The sequence below is a fragment of the Stegostoma tigrinum genome, chromosome 45 (assembly GCF_030684315.1).
Source record: "Stegostoma tigrinum isolate sSteTig4 chromosome 45, sSteTig4.hap1, whole genome shotgun sequence".
Classification (NCBI taxonomy): Eukaryota; Metazoa; Chordata; class Chondrichthyes; order Orectolobiformes; family Stegostomatidae; genus Stegostoma; species Stegostoma tigrinum.
Genome location: NC_081398.1, coordinates 9,529,892 through 9,546,404, shown reverse-complemented (window position 1 = coordinate 9,546,404; position 16,513 = coordinate 9,529,892). Strand labels below are relative to the sequence as shown.

The window sequence follows — 16,513 nt, the reverse complement described above, 5'->3', positions numbered from 1 at the left end:
GGTGGGAACAAGAGCTCGCGAGGCACTCAAATCCAACAACAAAGGCAGCAGGAAACCTGGGGAGATCCGGAACCCGACGGTGCCCGCAGTGAGGGGAAGGTTCACCTCGAGATGTCGCGGATGCTTCTGCCAACTTTTCCTAACAATAAGCATTAGACAGGAGCAACATGCAGAAGAACAGCTCTGGCTGCAAGCCCAGCGTATCATGTTCTGTATTTAGGTTGAAGGTTTCCCCACCCTTACTCTGTAAACAGTTTAAGATAACAACAACCATCAAAGTGGTGTCAAGAAGCATCTCAATGCGTCAGCAGCTACTTCCAGGGAAGGCTTTTGAATCAGTAACCAGCTGCTTTTGAATATCCAAATTAACCTTGATAGCTCCATCCTCTATATACAATTTATAAAATCAGTTAAGACTCCCTCCCCACACCTATTTTATTGACCTAGTTTATTCCATCCCTGCTGAAGGCAATACACCAGTGTTACAGATGCCAGTCACCTTCTGATAGCTCACTCAAGTGGTTACACTTTCAGAGGGAGGCTAGGTAAATGTCCAATGCAACCCTCAGCCAGACGCCCCCCAGCAACGCTTAAAAGTTTTGGAGGGATAAAATAAAGAGCTTCCAATGGCTGAAGGGGTAATAACCAGAGGGCACAGAATTCAGGTGAATGGCAAAAGAAAGACAATGAGAGGAAAAGCCTTCTTGCAAGGTGAGCAGATAGAATTTGAAACTCACTGTCCGATGGTGTGGGTGAATGGATTGAAGAACGGTTTTCGAAAAGGAATCCAATACATACGAGACAGGGAAAACTACTGCCAGAGTTTGAGCAATGGGGTTAATTCTCCAGAAGAGACAGCCTCTATAGACCCGATGTGCTGAGCGGTCTCTGTCAGTGTTGTGAATATTCCATAGATGTCGGGATTAGAGGTTATTCCTCTCTTTTTAGTCCTGGAACAAGGTAGAGGTGTAATCAAATACTGAAATTTCTGGCCACCAGTGTTGGGAGTGGACATGTGATGAATAGTTAACAGGCAACAATGAAGGTGTATTGTATTCTGCATGGTTTGTGACACACTGAACCACAACAGGGATCAGGAAAACGTATCTGACAACCGAACTGACAGCGTAGACTCAGAATGTTAACACTGGATCTTAATGAAGTAATACAAAACACCCAGTTTAGTTGGGGCTATCTTTACAACTAGCTGCTGCACAACAGCTGGCGAGGCAATCACAAGAAGCAGCCGGCCTTACTATTTGGATAAAGGAATAAATTTACATCAAAGTGGAGAAAAGGGATGACTGGGTCAAAGGGAAAGACAAAGAGCTGTACTGTCACAAAGTTTGGGTATTCTTTCGGATATAGGGTAAGGTGACCAACCTCCACTCAAGCACTCGTTCAATATCTTCCCTGAAATCTAAATCAGGAGAGGCATTTGCCCAGACACCACATCAATACCATGTATGTTACAGCAACCATCTGAAGTCAGCATTATCTAAAACCTGGTGTCATATGAGACAAAACCTAAACTAAAATCTTTGGCCAAACTTCAGTAACCGTACATCTCAAACGTGCGGTGGATCCACAAAAATAAACCTCAGGGTCACCATTCAGACATGTGGTAGTACTCAAGTGAACAGCTGGATCATAGACTGAAAATCTGATAGCCTTACAATAAACCTCTGGAACACAGCCCAAATAGTTAGCCTACCACAGACCCTTGCTTCTAAGTAACTATCATAACAAACCATGGTTTCATCGACCACACTTGAGCTATTGTTTTCAGTACTGAATATACGAGCTCTACAGTTGAGATTAACTGATACATTTGTGGAGCACTGGTGTAAGGTGCAGCACAATGATGGTTACACTCATTCACTCCTCGAACATGAAGTCAGCAAATTCCTCTTCATCTTCTGATTTCTTCAATGTTAAGACTGCCATGTCATTATCTGAGAAGCTATCTGCATCTTGTTTCTTTTCAACAACCTCTTGGAGCAGCTTGGTAAAGCCTTCACTGGCCAGGCCATCTCTGGGAGGCGATGGGTGTTCCCAGAGCAGATGTTTCTTCGCCATCATAGATTCCTTTTCAGCTGCAATGCGCGGCAGTGTGTGGGAGTCAGGGTCAGGGCTGAAGCAAGCCTTGTGCTGAACACGACCATGTCCCGTAACTTTGTCTTCAGTCCCCTTGGCTCTCTGAGGCATGGGCTCCACCTCTTCAATCCCATTTGAGGCAGCTGATTTCTCAGCGACTGTGAAAGAGAGGAGGAACACACATGTATTAACAGAGGCCAAAAGGAGAAACAGCAAGTGCAGAAAAGCTAAATTTAGTGATCCTTGTAGACAGCCACTGAAACCCACATTGAGACGACGGTCAAGAAAGCACAACAACATCTTTACTTCCTCAGGAGGTAAGGAAAGTCTGCTGGTCCACAAGGACTCTTACCAATTTTTATAGATGCACTACAGAAAGCATCCCATCTCAATGCATCACACATAGCAGGAACTGCAGATGCTGGAGAATCTGAGACAACAAGGTGTAGAGCTGGAGGAACACAGCAGGCCGAGCAGCATCAGAGGAGCAGGAAGGCTGACGGTGTTGTGCTTCGTTGACCGTCGTCTCGATGTGGGTTTCAGTGGCTGTCTACAAGGATCACTAAATTTAGCTTTTCTGCACTTGCTGTTTCTCCTTTTGGCCTCCGTTAATACATGTGTGTTCCTCCTCTCTTTCACAGTCGCTGAGAAACGTCAGCTTTCCTGCTCCTATGATGCTGCTTGGCTTGCTGTGTTCATCCAGCTCTACACCTTGTTATCTCAATGCATCACAGCATGGTATGGCAGCTGCTCTTCCCCTGACCACAAGAAGTCACAGAGAGTCGTGAGCATTCTTGAGACTGCATCACACAAACCAGCCTTACATACTAGTTATACTCGCTTCCACCCTCTTCTGTCGGGCAGAAGCTATGAAACATATATGAACAAATTCAAGAACTGCTTCAATACTGTGTTATTAAACTTTTGAATGGACCTCTCACATGATAATTCTCATCTCCCTCTCTGCAGCTGTAACACTAACTGCACTCTGTTCTGCTACCCTGATGCACTTCGTATGGCACGACCTGCCTGTACAGCATGCAGCAAAGTGACCCCTTTCACTGTATCTTCACTGTATGTGACAACAATAAATCAATATGACAGCCTGGTCTCTAACCCATGGCGCATACACCTGCAGATGTGATGACCTGCTGGGAGTGGTTCTTCACTGATCCGCAGAGGGTTGAGGCAGTCTGCTCTTGGTTCTGTATTAACAACACACTGCGAGTGTAAGCAGTAATTGTGTCTGCCTGTTGTTCTTGCTCCTGGGTTTAGACAAATCTCTGCTGCCCCACAGCCGACTCACAGCAAGTCCTGTTCAACCGCCACTCTTGCTCATGGGGCCTACAATGGGCTTTTGGTCTGATTGTGTCTCAGTTTTCACCACTCCTTGTTTTCAATTCCCTCCATGGACTGGGCCCCTCCATGTTCTTTGCACACCTCCAATTCAGCCCATTTTAGATCACAAATTTCCTTCGTCTTAACATCACCTTCAACTGCCTAGATCTGGAATTTCCTCCCTAAACCATGCTGACTCTCTCTTTCCGCTTCTAATGAGCTCCAGCTCTTGAATCTGTTCGTACGTGCTTTATAACTTCTGCCCGACAGAAGAGGATGGAGGAGAGTATAACCGGTATGGAAGGCTGGTTTGTGTGATGGGTTGTGCTGTGCTCAAGACTCTCTGTAACTTCCTGTGGTTTTGGCATTCCATACTGTGATGCATTGAGATGGGATGCTTTCTGTAGTGCATCTATAAAAATTGGTAAGAGTCCTGGTGGACCAGCAGAATTTCCTTAGTTCCCGAGGAAGTAAAGATGTTGTTGTGCTTTCTAGACTGTAGTGTCAATGTGGGTTTCAGTGGCTCCCTAAAACTTACCTCTGATCAAGCTTCCTGTGACTGCTCTTAATCGCTCATTGAGTTGCTTGGCATCAAGACTTTGTTCAATAATTGCTCCCGCAAGGCACTTTGGGACGATTTACTATGTTAAAGGAGCTACATAAATTGAAGTTGCTATTGCTGCAGCACGAAAGAATCCCTATACCCATAAGGCCAATTCACCTGAAATCCTTAATGGTCCAGTGAATGAAGGCACAAGAACCAGAAAAATCCTGGACGGTGGCTCAGTGGTTAGCACTGCAGCCTCATAGCGCCAGGGACCCAGATTCGATTCCAGCCTCGGGCAGCTGTCTGTGTGGAGTTTGCACATTCTCCCCGTGTCTGCATGGGGTTTCTTCGGGTGCTCCGGTTTCCTCCCACAGTCCAAAGATGTGCAGGTTAGGATGGATCGGCCATGCTAAATTGCCCGTAGTGTTCAGGGGTGTGTGGGTTATAGGGGGATGGGTCTGGGTGGGATGCTCCAAGGGGCGGTGTGGACTTGTTGGGCTGAAGGGCCTGTTTCCACACTGTAGGGATTCTAATCTAATCTAATCTAGTGACTATATGACGCTCCAGGCTCCACTCACAGATCTCCATCTACTGATCCACAATCTGGGAATGTTAATACCAATCTACCATTGCAAAATTCCTCACATTGGAATGGATTGCTAGATTTCCAACAACAACTGCACTGTTGCTGCCTGTCCATCAGGGAAGATGGTATAGGCATCTTCAGCCAGTGCCTCTCAGGGCTGAAGCAACGCCTGGTCAGTAACCTTGGGGTAAATTCACTGCCCCTTCATTAGCTAAAAACATACATAACAACTAGGAGCAGGAGTAGGCCATCTGGCCCCCCGAGCCTGCCCTGTCATTTAATAAGATCATGGCTGATCTTTGAGATTCAGCTCCATGTACCTGCCCACTCACTATAACCCTTAATTCCTTTACTGTTCTCTGGTTTCCGCCAACGTTCCAAAGATATGCAGGCTAGGATGGATTGGCTGTGCTAAATTGCCCCATAGTGTTCAGAGATGTGAAGATTAGGTGAGTTGTATGGGGAGGGATTGGTGTGGGCTTGTTGGGCCAAAGGGATGTCATAGGGATTTTATAATGTTTGTGAGGGTGGGAGAGAGAACCTACCTTCCTTGACGTGACACAACCTGTCCATCTTTTCTCTTACCTATCACCATCCCACCTACAGTCCCCAACCCCACCTGTCCTCTCTCTATTTATTTCTGAGCTCCTTTCCTCCTCCCCAGTTCTGAAGGAGGGTCCCAACCTGAAACGTCAACTTTCCTGCTCCCCTGATGCTGCCTGGCCTGCTGTGTTCCTCCAGCTCCACACTGTATTATCTCTGACTCCAGCACCGGCAGTTATTACTATCTCTGAGGGGGTTAGAGTGCGTGCGTGTGTGTGTGAGAGACAGAGAGAGAGAGAGAAAGAAAGGAGGAGGGGAGAATGTATGTGTGTGTGTGCATGAGCGAGGGGGTGTCTCTTCTCACCCCCTCACTCTATCCCAAACACACACACACACCACACACATACACACACACGCATGAATCTATGCCATGAATTTGTATTTGCAGATACTTTGTATGTTGTTCAAAAAGCACTCAATTTATATACAGTCAGTCAATATAGTGTTTTATAAATTCCTACTTTGGAAATAAAACCAGTCTGACTCCAAACTAAAACACAAACAAATTCTAAACAAAGTCTCACACCTAACATACATTGTCTGACCTAAAAAGTCACTTCTTCTTTATAATGATAAAATCTTTAGTTCTCTCAGGACTGTGACTTGAAAGGAATTTGGGGATTTGTACATACATACTAATCAATTAAAACTTTCTAACTGATTAAAGATTTAACAGCATCTCATGTTTGTTTAGTACATCCTCATTAATGGTGTGAACGTTTGATCTTTTCCTGACAAATTCTATGTCTAATACTCCCTCTGTCACTAACACCTGAAGAAGGATTCAGGCTCTGAAAGCTTGTGTTGTCAAATAAACCTGTTGCACTATAACCTGGCAGTGTGTGATTTCTGACCTTGTTTTTCCCAGTCCAACAATGTCACCTCCACATCATGGCTAACATGTAAAAGACATCTGGACGGGTACATGAATAGGAAGGGTTTCAAGGGATATGGGCCAAATGTGGACAGATGGGGCCAGATTAATTTAGAATTTTAGGTATGGATGAATTGGACCAAAGGGACTGCTTCTGTGATGTTCAACTTTATTACTCTCTGACACAGGCTTTAAAATATACCTTTGACCCCATATTTGGTCACCTGCCTGTAGCGCTGTGTCTAATTTTGCTTGATAATACTGGTTTGAGCTCCTGGGGAAGTTTTAGAAGTATAAGATCTGAAGGGGCTATTCAGCCTTCTCAAATGCTCTGCCATGGTTGATCTGTGACTTAACTCCAAACACCACCTTTGCTCGATATTCCTCAGAATTATCAGATTTAAAATCATCCCGTGAGCTCACACTGACTGCTGTTTGCAAAAGAGTACAACATTTGTTTGAGTTGGGAGATATTTCTGAATGTCACTCTGGAAGACCTGTCTCTAGCTTTTATGCCTTAACAGCTAATCATAGAATCCCTACAATGTGGAAACTGGCCATTCGGCCCATTGACTCCACATTGACCGTCCTAAGATTATCCCACCCACCACCTTACCCATCATATATCCCTGCATTTCCCATGGCTACTCCACCTAGCCTACACGCATTTGGACTATGGGAAGAAACAGGAGCACCCGGAGGAAACCCACGCAGACACGGGGAGAACGTGCAAACTCCACAGAGACAGTCACCCAAGGGTGGAATTAAACCCGGGTCCCTGGTGCCTTGAGGCTGCAGTGCTAACCACTGAGCCATCAAGTGCTTTTTGAATTCTTACATTCTGGATGTTATACGACTGGAATGTGTTGTTGGTATCAGGAAACGCTTTGTCAGACAAAAGACAGCAGTAATCTCGAAATCTTTTTGGAAACTCTGTTGCAGCTAGGTAAGAATCAACTGAACATCTCAAAATTGATAAATATATTAGTGTTGTAAGGGGTGTGGAGCTGAGGGACAGATCACCCAAGATCTAACAGAATGGCTTCTGAGGTTGAATTTTCTGCTCCTGCTGTTGATGTTTGTACCACCTAAAATGGGCACAAAGTCCAGCTCTCAGCAAATGCTGTTTCCAGATAGACTGCCACAGTTGTCTTTAGCATTCCCAGACAAGAATAAAAACAGTCCTCAATGATATCTGCTTCCACCCTTTATTTAATGACTGCTGTCATTAAAGTGCAGGAGTAGTCAGGAGAGAAGGCTCTGCCACTGTTTTGCACATGAGGTCATTATGTAAGGACAGGACTTGGTCTTTTCCAAATGATGCTGTCGATGATCAACTACACTCTCTGCCCAGATTCACACACATCAGGTGAGTCACCAGAACTGTAGAATTATCTCCCAGAAAACAATCAGTCACTCAGGGGGCATTGCATGTGAGTAATTTCAATTACACAATTGCTGAATTAATTAGGAAGATTTTGTAAATGACTATCGTTGAAAATTAAGCTGTGTGAAATAATGCTTCAGCCCTTAACATACGTGGATCTGATTTTTCTTTTATTCCTTCCTGGGGATGAAGGCATATCTGACAAGGCCAGCAGTCATTGCCCATCCTTAATTTACCTTAAACTGAGGGGTTTGCTCAGCCACTTCTGAGGGCAGTTGAGAGCCAACAACATTCGGGTCACACGTAGGCCAGACCAAGTAAGGACAGAAGATTTCATTCTTTAAAGGGCAGGAGTGAACCACTTGGGGATTTTACAACAATCCGTGATGGCTGTTATTGTCCCCAGAACCGAGACTGGATTTAAATTCGAGATTCATGAACTGAATTTAAAGCCCATGCAGTTAGTACTGCTGTCTCACAGAGCGAGGGACCCAGGTTCGATTCCACACTCGGGCAGCTGTATCCGTGTGGAGTTAGCACGTTCTCCCCGTGTCTGTGTGGGTTTCTGCCGGGTGCTCCGGTTTCCTCCCACAGTCCAAAGGTGTGCAGATTAGGGTGGATTGGCCATGCTAAATTGCCCCTAGTGTTCAGGGATGCGTACGCTAGGTAGATTAGCTGTGGGAAATACAGGGTTACAGGGATAGGGTGGGTCTGGGTGGAGGCTCTTTGGCATGTCAGTGATGACTCAATAAGCCCGAATAGCCTCTTCCTATACAGTGGGGATTGTACGATTCCACCAATTGTTGCGGTGGGATACGAACACATGTTCCCAGAGTATTTGCCTGGACCAGTCACTACACTACCAAACCCTCTGGTCTATATTTTAATTTTGGCCATAAAATGCTGAGAATGAATTTTGATTTATTTATTGTAGTCACATGTACCTACATACAGTGAAAAGTTCTGTTCTGTGAGCAGTACAGGCAGATCATAGCAACAAAGACAAAAAATCATTGGGTGCTTAGACAGAGCGAGGCATACAAGGTTACAACTATATAGGAAGGGCACAAAGCAAAATCAACATTATCAACAAGGTAGCATCCATTAAAATAGCAGAAAGATGGAAATGTTTAATATTTGCATGTTATATCAAAGATTCAATTTTCAGGATTACAATTCCAGGAAATGTTAATTCAGAAGGGGAAGAAGGAATGTACTATTTCAAGCAATGAAGTGAGTTAACACACTGCATTACAAGGGTTGGTGAATGAAGATAGGAGGAAGGCAGTGACTGTTAACCCGCTCCTCAACTCGTTCACTTTCAACACAGCCTTACCCGAAGCAGATGAACCTCCCCATACTGGAAAGCATGTTGAAAGTGACAGGCTGTGTGGGAGACAAACTCACAGCTTTTAAGTCTAGAGTCTCTCAATTTCTTGGGTGACTGCAAATCTCAAGATTAATGGGTGTTTATTACAGCAGGAAGACAGAATTGCCTTTGTTCACACCCAATTTTCACTCTCTGACTAATGACACTCAGTCTCCTCCGCACGTTCTCATATTCAATAATTGCTCCCAGCCATTTCCACCTATTACATCATCAGCACTCAGGCTAACCCAAAACATTCCAGAAATGTTAATCAAAAATAAGCAGAGGAGCAAAAAGAACATTCTAGTCAATCACTTTCTAAAATAAACTGTTTTACATTTACAAATACTTCAACTCTGCCTTTTACAGCAATATTAGACAGCCACTGTCAAAAGAAGTGATGAATTTTATTTTATTCTTTCATGGAATGAGGGGACCATTTATCGCCCCACCCTCAGAGGGCAGTTAAGAATCAACCACATTTGGGTCTGGAGTCACATGTAGGCCAACCAGGTAAGGGATGGCATTTTCCTTCCCTAAAGGACAGTGAATCAGATGGATTTTCCTGACAATCAGCAACTGTTTCATCGTCATCTTCACACTCTTAATTCCAGAACTTTTTTGAATTCAAATTCTACCATCTGCTGTGGCAGATTTTGAACATGGGTCCCCAGAACACTAGCTGGGTGTCTGGGTTAATAGTCCAGCAATAACACCACTATGCCGTTGCCTTCCCTTTTGTGATGAGATGACATGAGGATAAACTTTTCAACACAGCGAGATGCTAGGATCTGGGATGCTTGAGAATTTGGTGAGGGCAGTTTTAATCGAGGCTTTCAAGATGCAAGTGGATTATCTTCAGAAAGGGAAGAATGGACAAGGTTACAGGGAGAAGACCAGGGAGTGCCACTTGGTGAATCGCTACTTTGGACAGCAAGCACAGATACGCAGTTCTTAAGGAATGGTTATCTTGGATCTATTGATAAGTATGCAATATTTAAACCTAGGAGGCCGTTTAGTTCATTGTACCAATGCTAACTCTGCATCAAAGCAGACAGGTACAACTTTTAAAAAGTACTTGGGCAAGCATTTGAAGCGTCATAACATTCAAGGTTATGGGCCTACGGCAAGGAAGTGGGACTAGTGTAGATAGGTCAGCACAGGGGCGTTCTTCTATACTATACAATTCTATGACTGAGAACACAGGGACTTTGAACATGAACTTTGTTTCTCTCTCCGCGAATGATGCTGGACCTGCTGAGTTTCTCCAGAACTTTCTACTTGTATTCCAGATTTTCCACTTTTGTTTCAAAGAACAAAGAAAATTACAGCACAGGGACAGGACCTTCGGCCCTCCAAGCCTGCGCCGATCGAGATCATCTGTCTAACCTGTCATCTATTTTCTAAGGGTCTGTATCCCTTTGCTCCCCGCCCATCCATGTACCTGTCCAGATACATCTTAAAAGACACTATCGTGTCTACATCTACCACCTCCGCCGGCAACGTGTTTCAGGCACTCACCACCCTCTGCATAAAGAACTTTCCACGCAGTTCTCCCTTTAACGTTCCTCCTCTCACTTTGAACTCATGACCCCTAGTAATTGAGTCCCTGACTCTGGGAAAATGCTTCTTGCTATCCACCCTGTCCATACCCCTCATGATTTTGTAGACCTCAATCAGGTCCACCCCTCAAATCTCCCGTTTTTCTAATGAAAATAATCCTAATCTATTCAACCTCTCTTCATAGCTAGCGCCTTCCATACGAGGCAACATCCTGGTGAACCTCCTCTGCACCGTCTCCAAAGCGTCCACATCCTTTTGGTAATGTGGTGACCAGAAAAGTACACGGTACTCTAAATGTGGCCGAGCCAAAGTCTTATACAACCGTAACATGACCTGCCAACTCTTGTACTCAATACCCCTCCCAATGAAGGAAAGCATGCCATATGCCTTCTTGACCACTCTCTTGACCTGCATTACCACCTTCAGGGAACAATGGACCTGAACACCCAGATCTCTCTGTTCATCAATTTTCCCCAGGACTTTTCCATTTACTGTATAGTTCGCCCTTGAATTTGATCTTCCAAAATGCATCACCTCGCATTTGCCCGGATTGAACTCCATCTGCCATTTATCTGTCCAACTCTCTGATCTATCTATATTCTGCTATAATCTGACAGTTACCTTCACTATCTGCTACTCCATCAATCTTCGTGTCATCTGCAAATTTGCTGATCAGACCACCTATACCTTCCTCCAAACCATTTTCGTATATCACAAACAACGGTGGTCCCAGCCCAGATCCTTGTGGAACACCACTGGTCACAGGTCTCCAATTTGAGAAACCCCCTTCCACTACTACCCTCTGTCTCCTGTTGCCGAGCCAGTTTTTTATCCATCCAGCTGGATCCCATGTGACTTCACTTTCTCCATCAGCCTGCCATGGGGAACCTTATCAAATGCCTTACCGAAGTCCATCATTGTATCATTTCACCATTCTCACTGAACAAAAATCAGGGATGGGTTCCACAATGAGCAGACTATCTACTCCACGAGATCACCTCAATGATCAATATATTGGTCACGTTGTAAACAGCTTCACTTTCTTAAGACTGTAACATACAGGAGCAGAATTAGGCCATTCAGCACATTGACTCATCTTTCAATTATGGCTGATATGTTTCTCAACCCCATTCTCCTGCCTTCTCCCGCGACGCTTGATCCCCCTCACTAATCAAGAACCTATCTATGTTTAAAATAGACTCAATGACTTTGCCATCACAGCTGTCTATGGCAATGAATTCCATAGATTCACCACCCTCTGGCTGAAGAAATTCCTCCTTCAACATTCACTAGGCTAAAAGGGACACCATTCAAACTGGCAACTTGACCCGCAATTATTATGTAAAAATATTCAGCTATGTAGTGATCGGAACCAGGACCAGGTAGATCTCAGTGATGACGAGATCCTTGATTGATGTTGTTAATCTGGGCCAATCAGGGAGCCCTGTCTGATCAATATAAACTGGAGATTCAGATGGTCTTCGCAGTCTAGGGACTGGTTTTGAGCTGGCTGGTCACAGTCCATGTACTGTGCACACAAAATAAAGGGTGACTTGCTGACAGGACACTGGCCTCTATGCAGTTATTTCAAACTGTTTTCTGTCTCCTCTGTTTGGAGAACTGTCCACCACAAGGCACCATTAGTTTCATGGATAACAGAGAGTTTATAAATGATGGAGTGGCATTACGGTGAAACCACTGTACTCATAGTCCTGGGGCCCAGATTAATCCCCTGGGTTCCATCACACCACAGCACTGGTGGTATTTAAATTCAGCAAATAAAATCTGGAATTGTAGAGCTGGTCTCACCAATGGTGACCATGACAACCATCATCGATTGACATAAAGACCTATCTGATGTCTTTAAGTGAAAGAAATCTTAACAGCCTGCAAAGGGAATATGCTGGCCTCATGTTAATGCGATTGGAATGGTAATCTTTCAGCCCAGGCTAACGCTCCAGCGACATGGGTTCAACTCCCACCCAAGGTAGGTGGTAGAATTTAAATTTTCAACGAATAAAATTTGAGCTTGGGAAACTCCGCTCAGTGACGGCATCAACAATTATGTCCAAACCCACCAGGCTCTTCAGGGAAAGAAAATATTCCATCCTTACCCAGTCTAGCCTAACCGTGAGTCCAGGCTCTTAACATGCCTCTGAATTTTCCGAGCAAGCCAATCAGTTCAAGGGGCAATTAGGACTGGGCTACAAATGCTAGTGATGATCCAGCCACGCCCGCATCCCACAATTTTTTTTCCAGAAAAGGCTATTGGATTCAGTCAGGCTGACATAGGGGATTAAAATATTAGCTCTTTAAAATCACAGAATGTTTGGGAGGGTTCATTACAACATCAAACTATTTCCATTAGATCCTCCTAAGCTAAGACAGGAAATGGCTCACAAAGTTACTGCCACGTTTTTAATTGTTGTAAAGGTAAATGTTGAAAATGAATCATGTTTATATGTTCCATGTCTTCCAGCCCACTCAGCAAACAATAGGAGACAGGACCTTCTCAGAGAAGGCCACAAGCAGAGGGATCACCTCACAGCAGGAGGGACAAGCACAGCTGGAAACACGTGCAGAGGGTAATGCAAGGAGCAGGGACACTGCCTCACATCAGGAGAAATGGGGCGTGCAATAGACCCCACGCAGGGCAAGTTAAGAAACTGAGACTCCTTCACAGCAGGCGCCTGGTTCCAATCACTACACTCACGGCGAGAAAAATGATCCAGTCAGGCTGTGTTGTTGATGTCGACACTATGCTCTCATGAGAACCAAGTTTTTACAGGCCTGAGACATATCTGTGAGCATAAACTCTCCGCTGGCAGAGTTTTTGATGCAACATTTTGCTTCAGCACATGGCCAACACCGCTCTATCTGTCAATCAAGGCCCTGCTTACATCCCCGAATCAGGTCTCTGTGCTTTGCAGAAGCTTTCCTGTTATTTTGAATCACTTGTCAACAGAGCTGCAGCACAACCTTAAAAGCTCAAATCTCAATGCAGCTAGATCATGATTAAGCTAAATACTGAGGAGACCAATTTGACGCCTGTCCCTAATACTTAAAAAAAATTAATCAAACTATCTTTCTAACTAACCTGCTCTTTTTTCTGGTCACTAAAGGGATATGGGTGGCACTGGCTATGACAGCATTTATTGCCCATCCCTAATTGCCCAGAGGGCAGTTAAGAGCCATCCACATTGCTGTGGTTCTGGAGTCACATGTAGGCCAGACCAGGTAAGGATGGCAGTTTCCTTCCTTAACAGGCATTAGTGAACCAGATGGGTTTTTCCAACAATTGTCGATAGACTCATGGTCATCATTAGACTCTTAATGCCAGATATTTCTTTATGGAATTCAAATTCCACCATTTGCTGTGGTGGGATTTGAACCCGGGTTCCCAGAACATTGGCTGAGTTTCTTGATTAACGCTGTTAAGGGGAGGCAATGGCCTAGTAGTATTATCACTAGACTGTTAAACCAGAGACCCAAGTAAAGATTTGAGGGCCCGGGTTCGAATTCCGCCACAGCAGATGGGGAATTTGAATCCAGTAAGATATCTGGAATTAAGGGTCCAAAGATGACCATGAATCCAGTGTCGATTGTTGGAAAAACCCATCCGGTTCACTGATGTCCTTTAGGGAAGGAAACTGCCATCTTTGCCTGGTCTGGGCCTACATGTGACACCAGACCCACAGAATGTGGTTGACTCTCAACTGCCCTCTGGGCAATTAGGAATGGGTAATAAATGCTGCCTGGTCAGTGAAACCTTTATTCCATTTCTGAATAAGAAAAACAACTTGAGTGAAAACATCACTAAACCATTGCCTTCCAAAAAGACACACCTCTGGAGTGGGCGAGACTTGAACCTGGACCTTCCAGTCCAGGGGTAGGGATACTGTCACTGTTCCACAAGTTACAAAATGATGCACATACTAACATTGTTTTCACTCATGGATATGTTAAGCATTTCATTAACCCACACCCCTGCCCTTATCCCTGTAACTCTGCGTTTCCAATGGCCAATCCACAGTAACCTGCACATCTTTGGACTGTGGCAGGAAGCCAGAGCACCAGGAGGAAATCCTCCCCGGACACGGAAAGAACTTTTCACTGTACTCTTGTGAGTACATGTGACAATAAAGCTAACTCAATTCAGTGTGCAACCTCCACACAGCCTGATGATGGAATCAAACTTGGATCCCTGGTGCTGTGAAGGAGCAGTGCTAACCACTGAGCCACCCCGCCACCCCAAGGTTAGTGGGAGATAGACCAAATGCAGGCAAATAACAATGGAATAGCATAGGTTAGATGGGCTTCAGTTTGGTTTCACAGGTCAACGCAACATCGAGGGCCAAAGGGCCTGTACTGCACTGTAGTGGTCTATGTTCTAAGCAGACCTAGTTTTGTTTAGGAAACTTGGATGGCACAGATGAGTTGGGTTGAAGGGTCTGTTTTCATGCTGGATGAGTCTGTGAGTATGTTTTCATGGGGCTTTCAATGACAGGAACAGGGCAAGGTTTTTCAGCAGATTCCCTAAAAATTTGCAAGAGGAAGGTTTCTGTGTGCCTGGCTCACATTATTACACCTCACTCCAGGGTGCTGTACCCAAGCTGCAACTAGCAACTGTTACACGGCTCACCTTCCTGATTGCCCCCACTGCTGTCCCTCTTCAAGGTGGGGTCTCTAAACCACTTGGAGTTGTTCGGTAACATCTTCCTAACCAGATGTGCTGGAGATTTCTGTTTGCCCGGTTTCTTTGGACCAGCAGCGAGGTGAACATCACCTGTGGTGCAAAATGATAAGTGACTCATTAGCGTGCTGTGGGTTTTTAATAATGGGGTAATTCTTCTGGTGCACCACATGAGTATTTCCTCCCACATCTCCAATCTTTTTAATGCATTCATTCACAGGACATGGACTAGGTTAGTATTTACTGCCCATCCCTAATGGCCCAGAGGACAGTTAGGAGTCAACCTCGTTGCTGTAGATCTGGGCTCACATGTAGGCCAGACCAGGAACGATAGCAGATTTCACTCCTTAAAAGACATCAGTGAGCTAGGTGGATTTTTCCCTAACTATTTTTTTACCCAACTCAGTGTGATTGACTCTTTAATGTTTTCATGTTGTGCCTGTACAGGACATTGGTGAATACAGTTTTGAGACACTGTGTACGATTCCGGTTACCCCTCTCTAAGAAAGATGTTGTTAAAATGAGAGGGAGCAGAAAAGATTTACATGGATGTTGCCGGGGTTGGAGAGTTTCAGCCATAGGGAGAGGCCGAATAGGCTGGGGCTTTTATCCCTGGAGCATCAGAGCTGAAGGGTGACTTTATAAAGGTTTATGAAATCATGAGGGGCATGGTTAGGGTGAATAGCAAAGGTCTTTTTCTAGGTGGGGGAGTTCAAAATAGATTCAAGGGGTAACTTTTTCACGCACAGGGTGATGCAAATGTGGAATGAGCTGCCAGAGGAAATGGTGGAGGCTGGTACAATTACATTTAAAAGGCATCTGGATGGGTACATGCATAGGAAAGGGTTTAGAGGGACATGGGCCAAATGGGGCTAAGTTAAATCAGGCTATCTGGTTGGCACAGACTATTTGGACCAAAGTGTGTGATTCCGCGCTGTATGACTCTGTAATTGCCTTCTGAAATGTTTCAGCAAGACACACTGTTCAAGGGCAATTAGGGATGGGATGGAATGTATTGTGTCCAACTGAGAGACCGGATGGTGTCCTGGATTAATGTTTCACCCAAGGAGTAGACTCGCAAGAAAGCAGTGCCTCCTCAGAACAACACAGGAGGATCAGCTTAGATTTGGTGCTCAGCTGCATATAGATAACAAGCAATGTCAAGTACCACCAACAAAAGGAGAAAATGCTGCAGAAATTCAGCATCTGTGAAGGCAGAAACAGAGTTAACGTTTCAAGTCCAGTGATCCTTCTTCATGGAAGATTGGTCTCAAAGCGTTAGCTCTGTTTCCCTCTCCACAGATGCTGCCAGACCTGCTGGGTTTCTCCAGCAATTCTTGTTTTTGTTTCAGTTCCCAGCATCCACAGCTCTTCGTTTTATTTTAGTCAAGTACCACAAGGTGATTGTGGGTTCCTAAACTGCTTTGAAGGAATGTACGGACCACCCCCCAATCCA

General features: G+C 44.8%; 1 protein-coding gene across 1 annotated transcript in view; it reads right to left on the bottom strand.

Moving 5' to 3' along the window:
• Positions 1–1,878: 1,878 nt before the first annotated feature.
• Positions 1,879–16,513, bottom strand: part of LOC125448670 (zinc finger CW-type PWWP domain protein 1-like) — a 41,428-nt gene continuing 26,793 nt past the window's right edge. The window contains exons 9-10 of the mRNA XM_059642678.1: positions 15,007–15,150; positions 1,879–2,255 (exon numbers count right to left, since the gene is read on the bottom strand). Of these exons, the coding sequence (XP_059498661.1) occupies positions 1,879–2,255; positions 15,007–15,150 (521 nt within the window). The remainder of the gene's footprint in view (positions 2,256–15,006; positions 15,151–16,513) is intronic.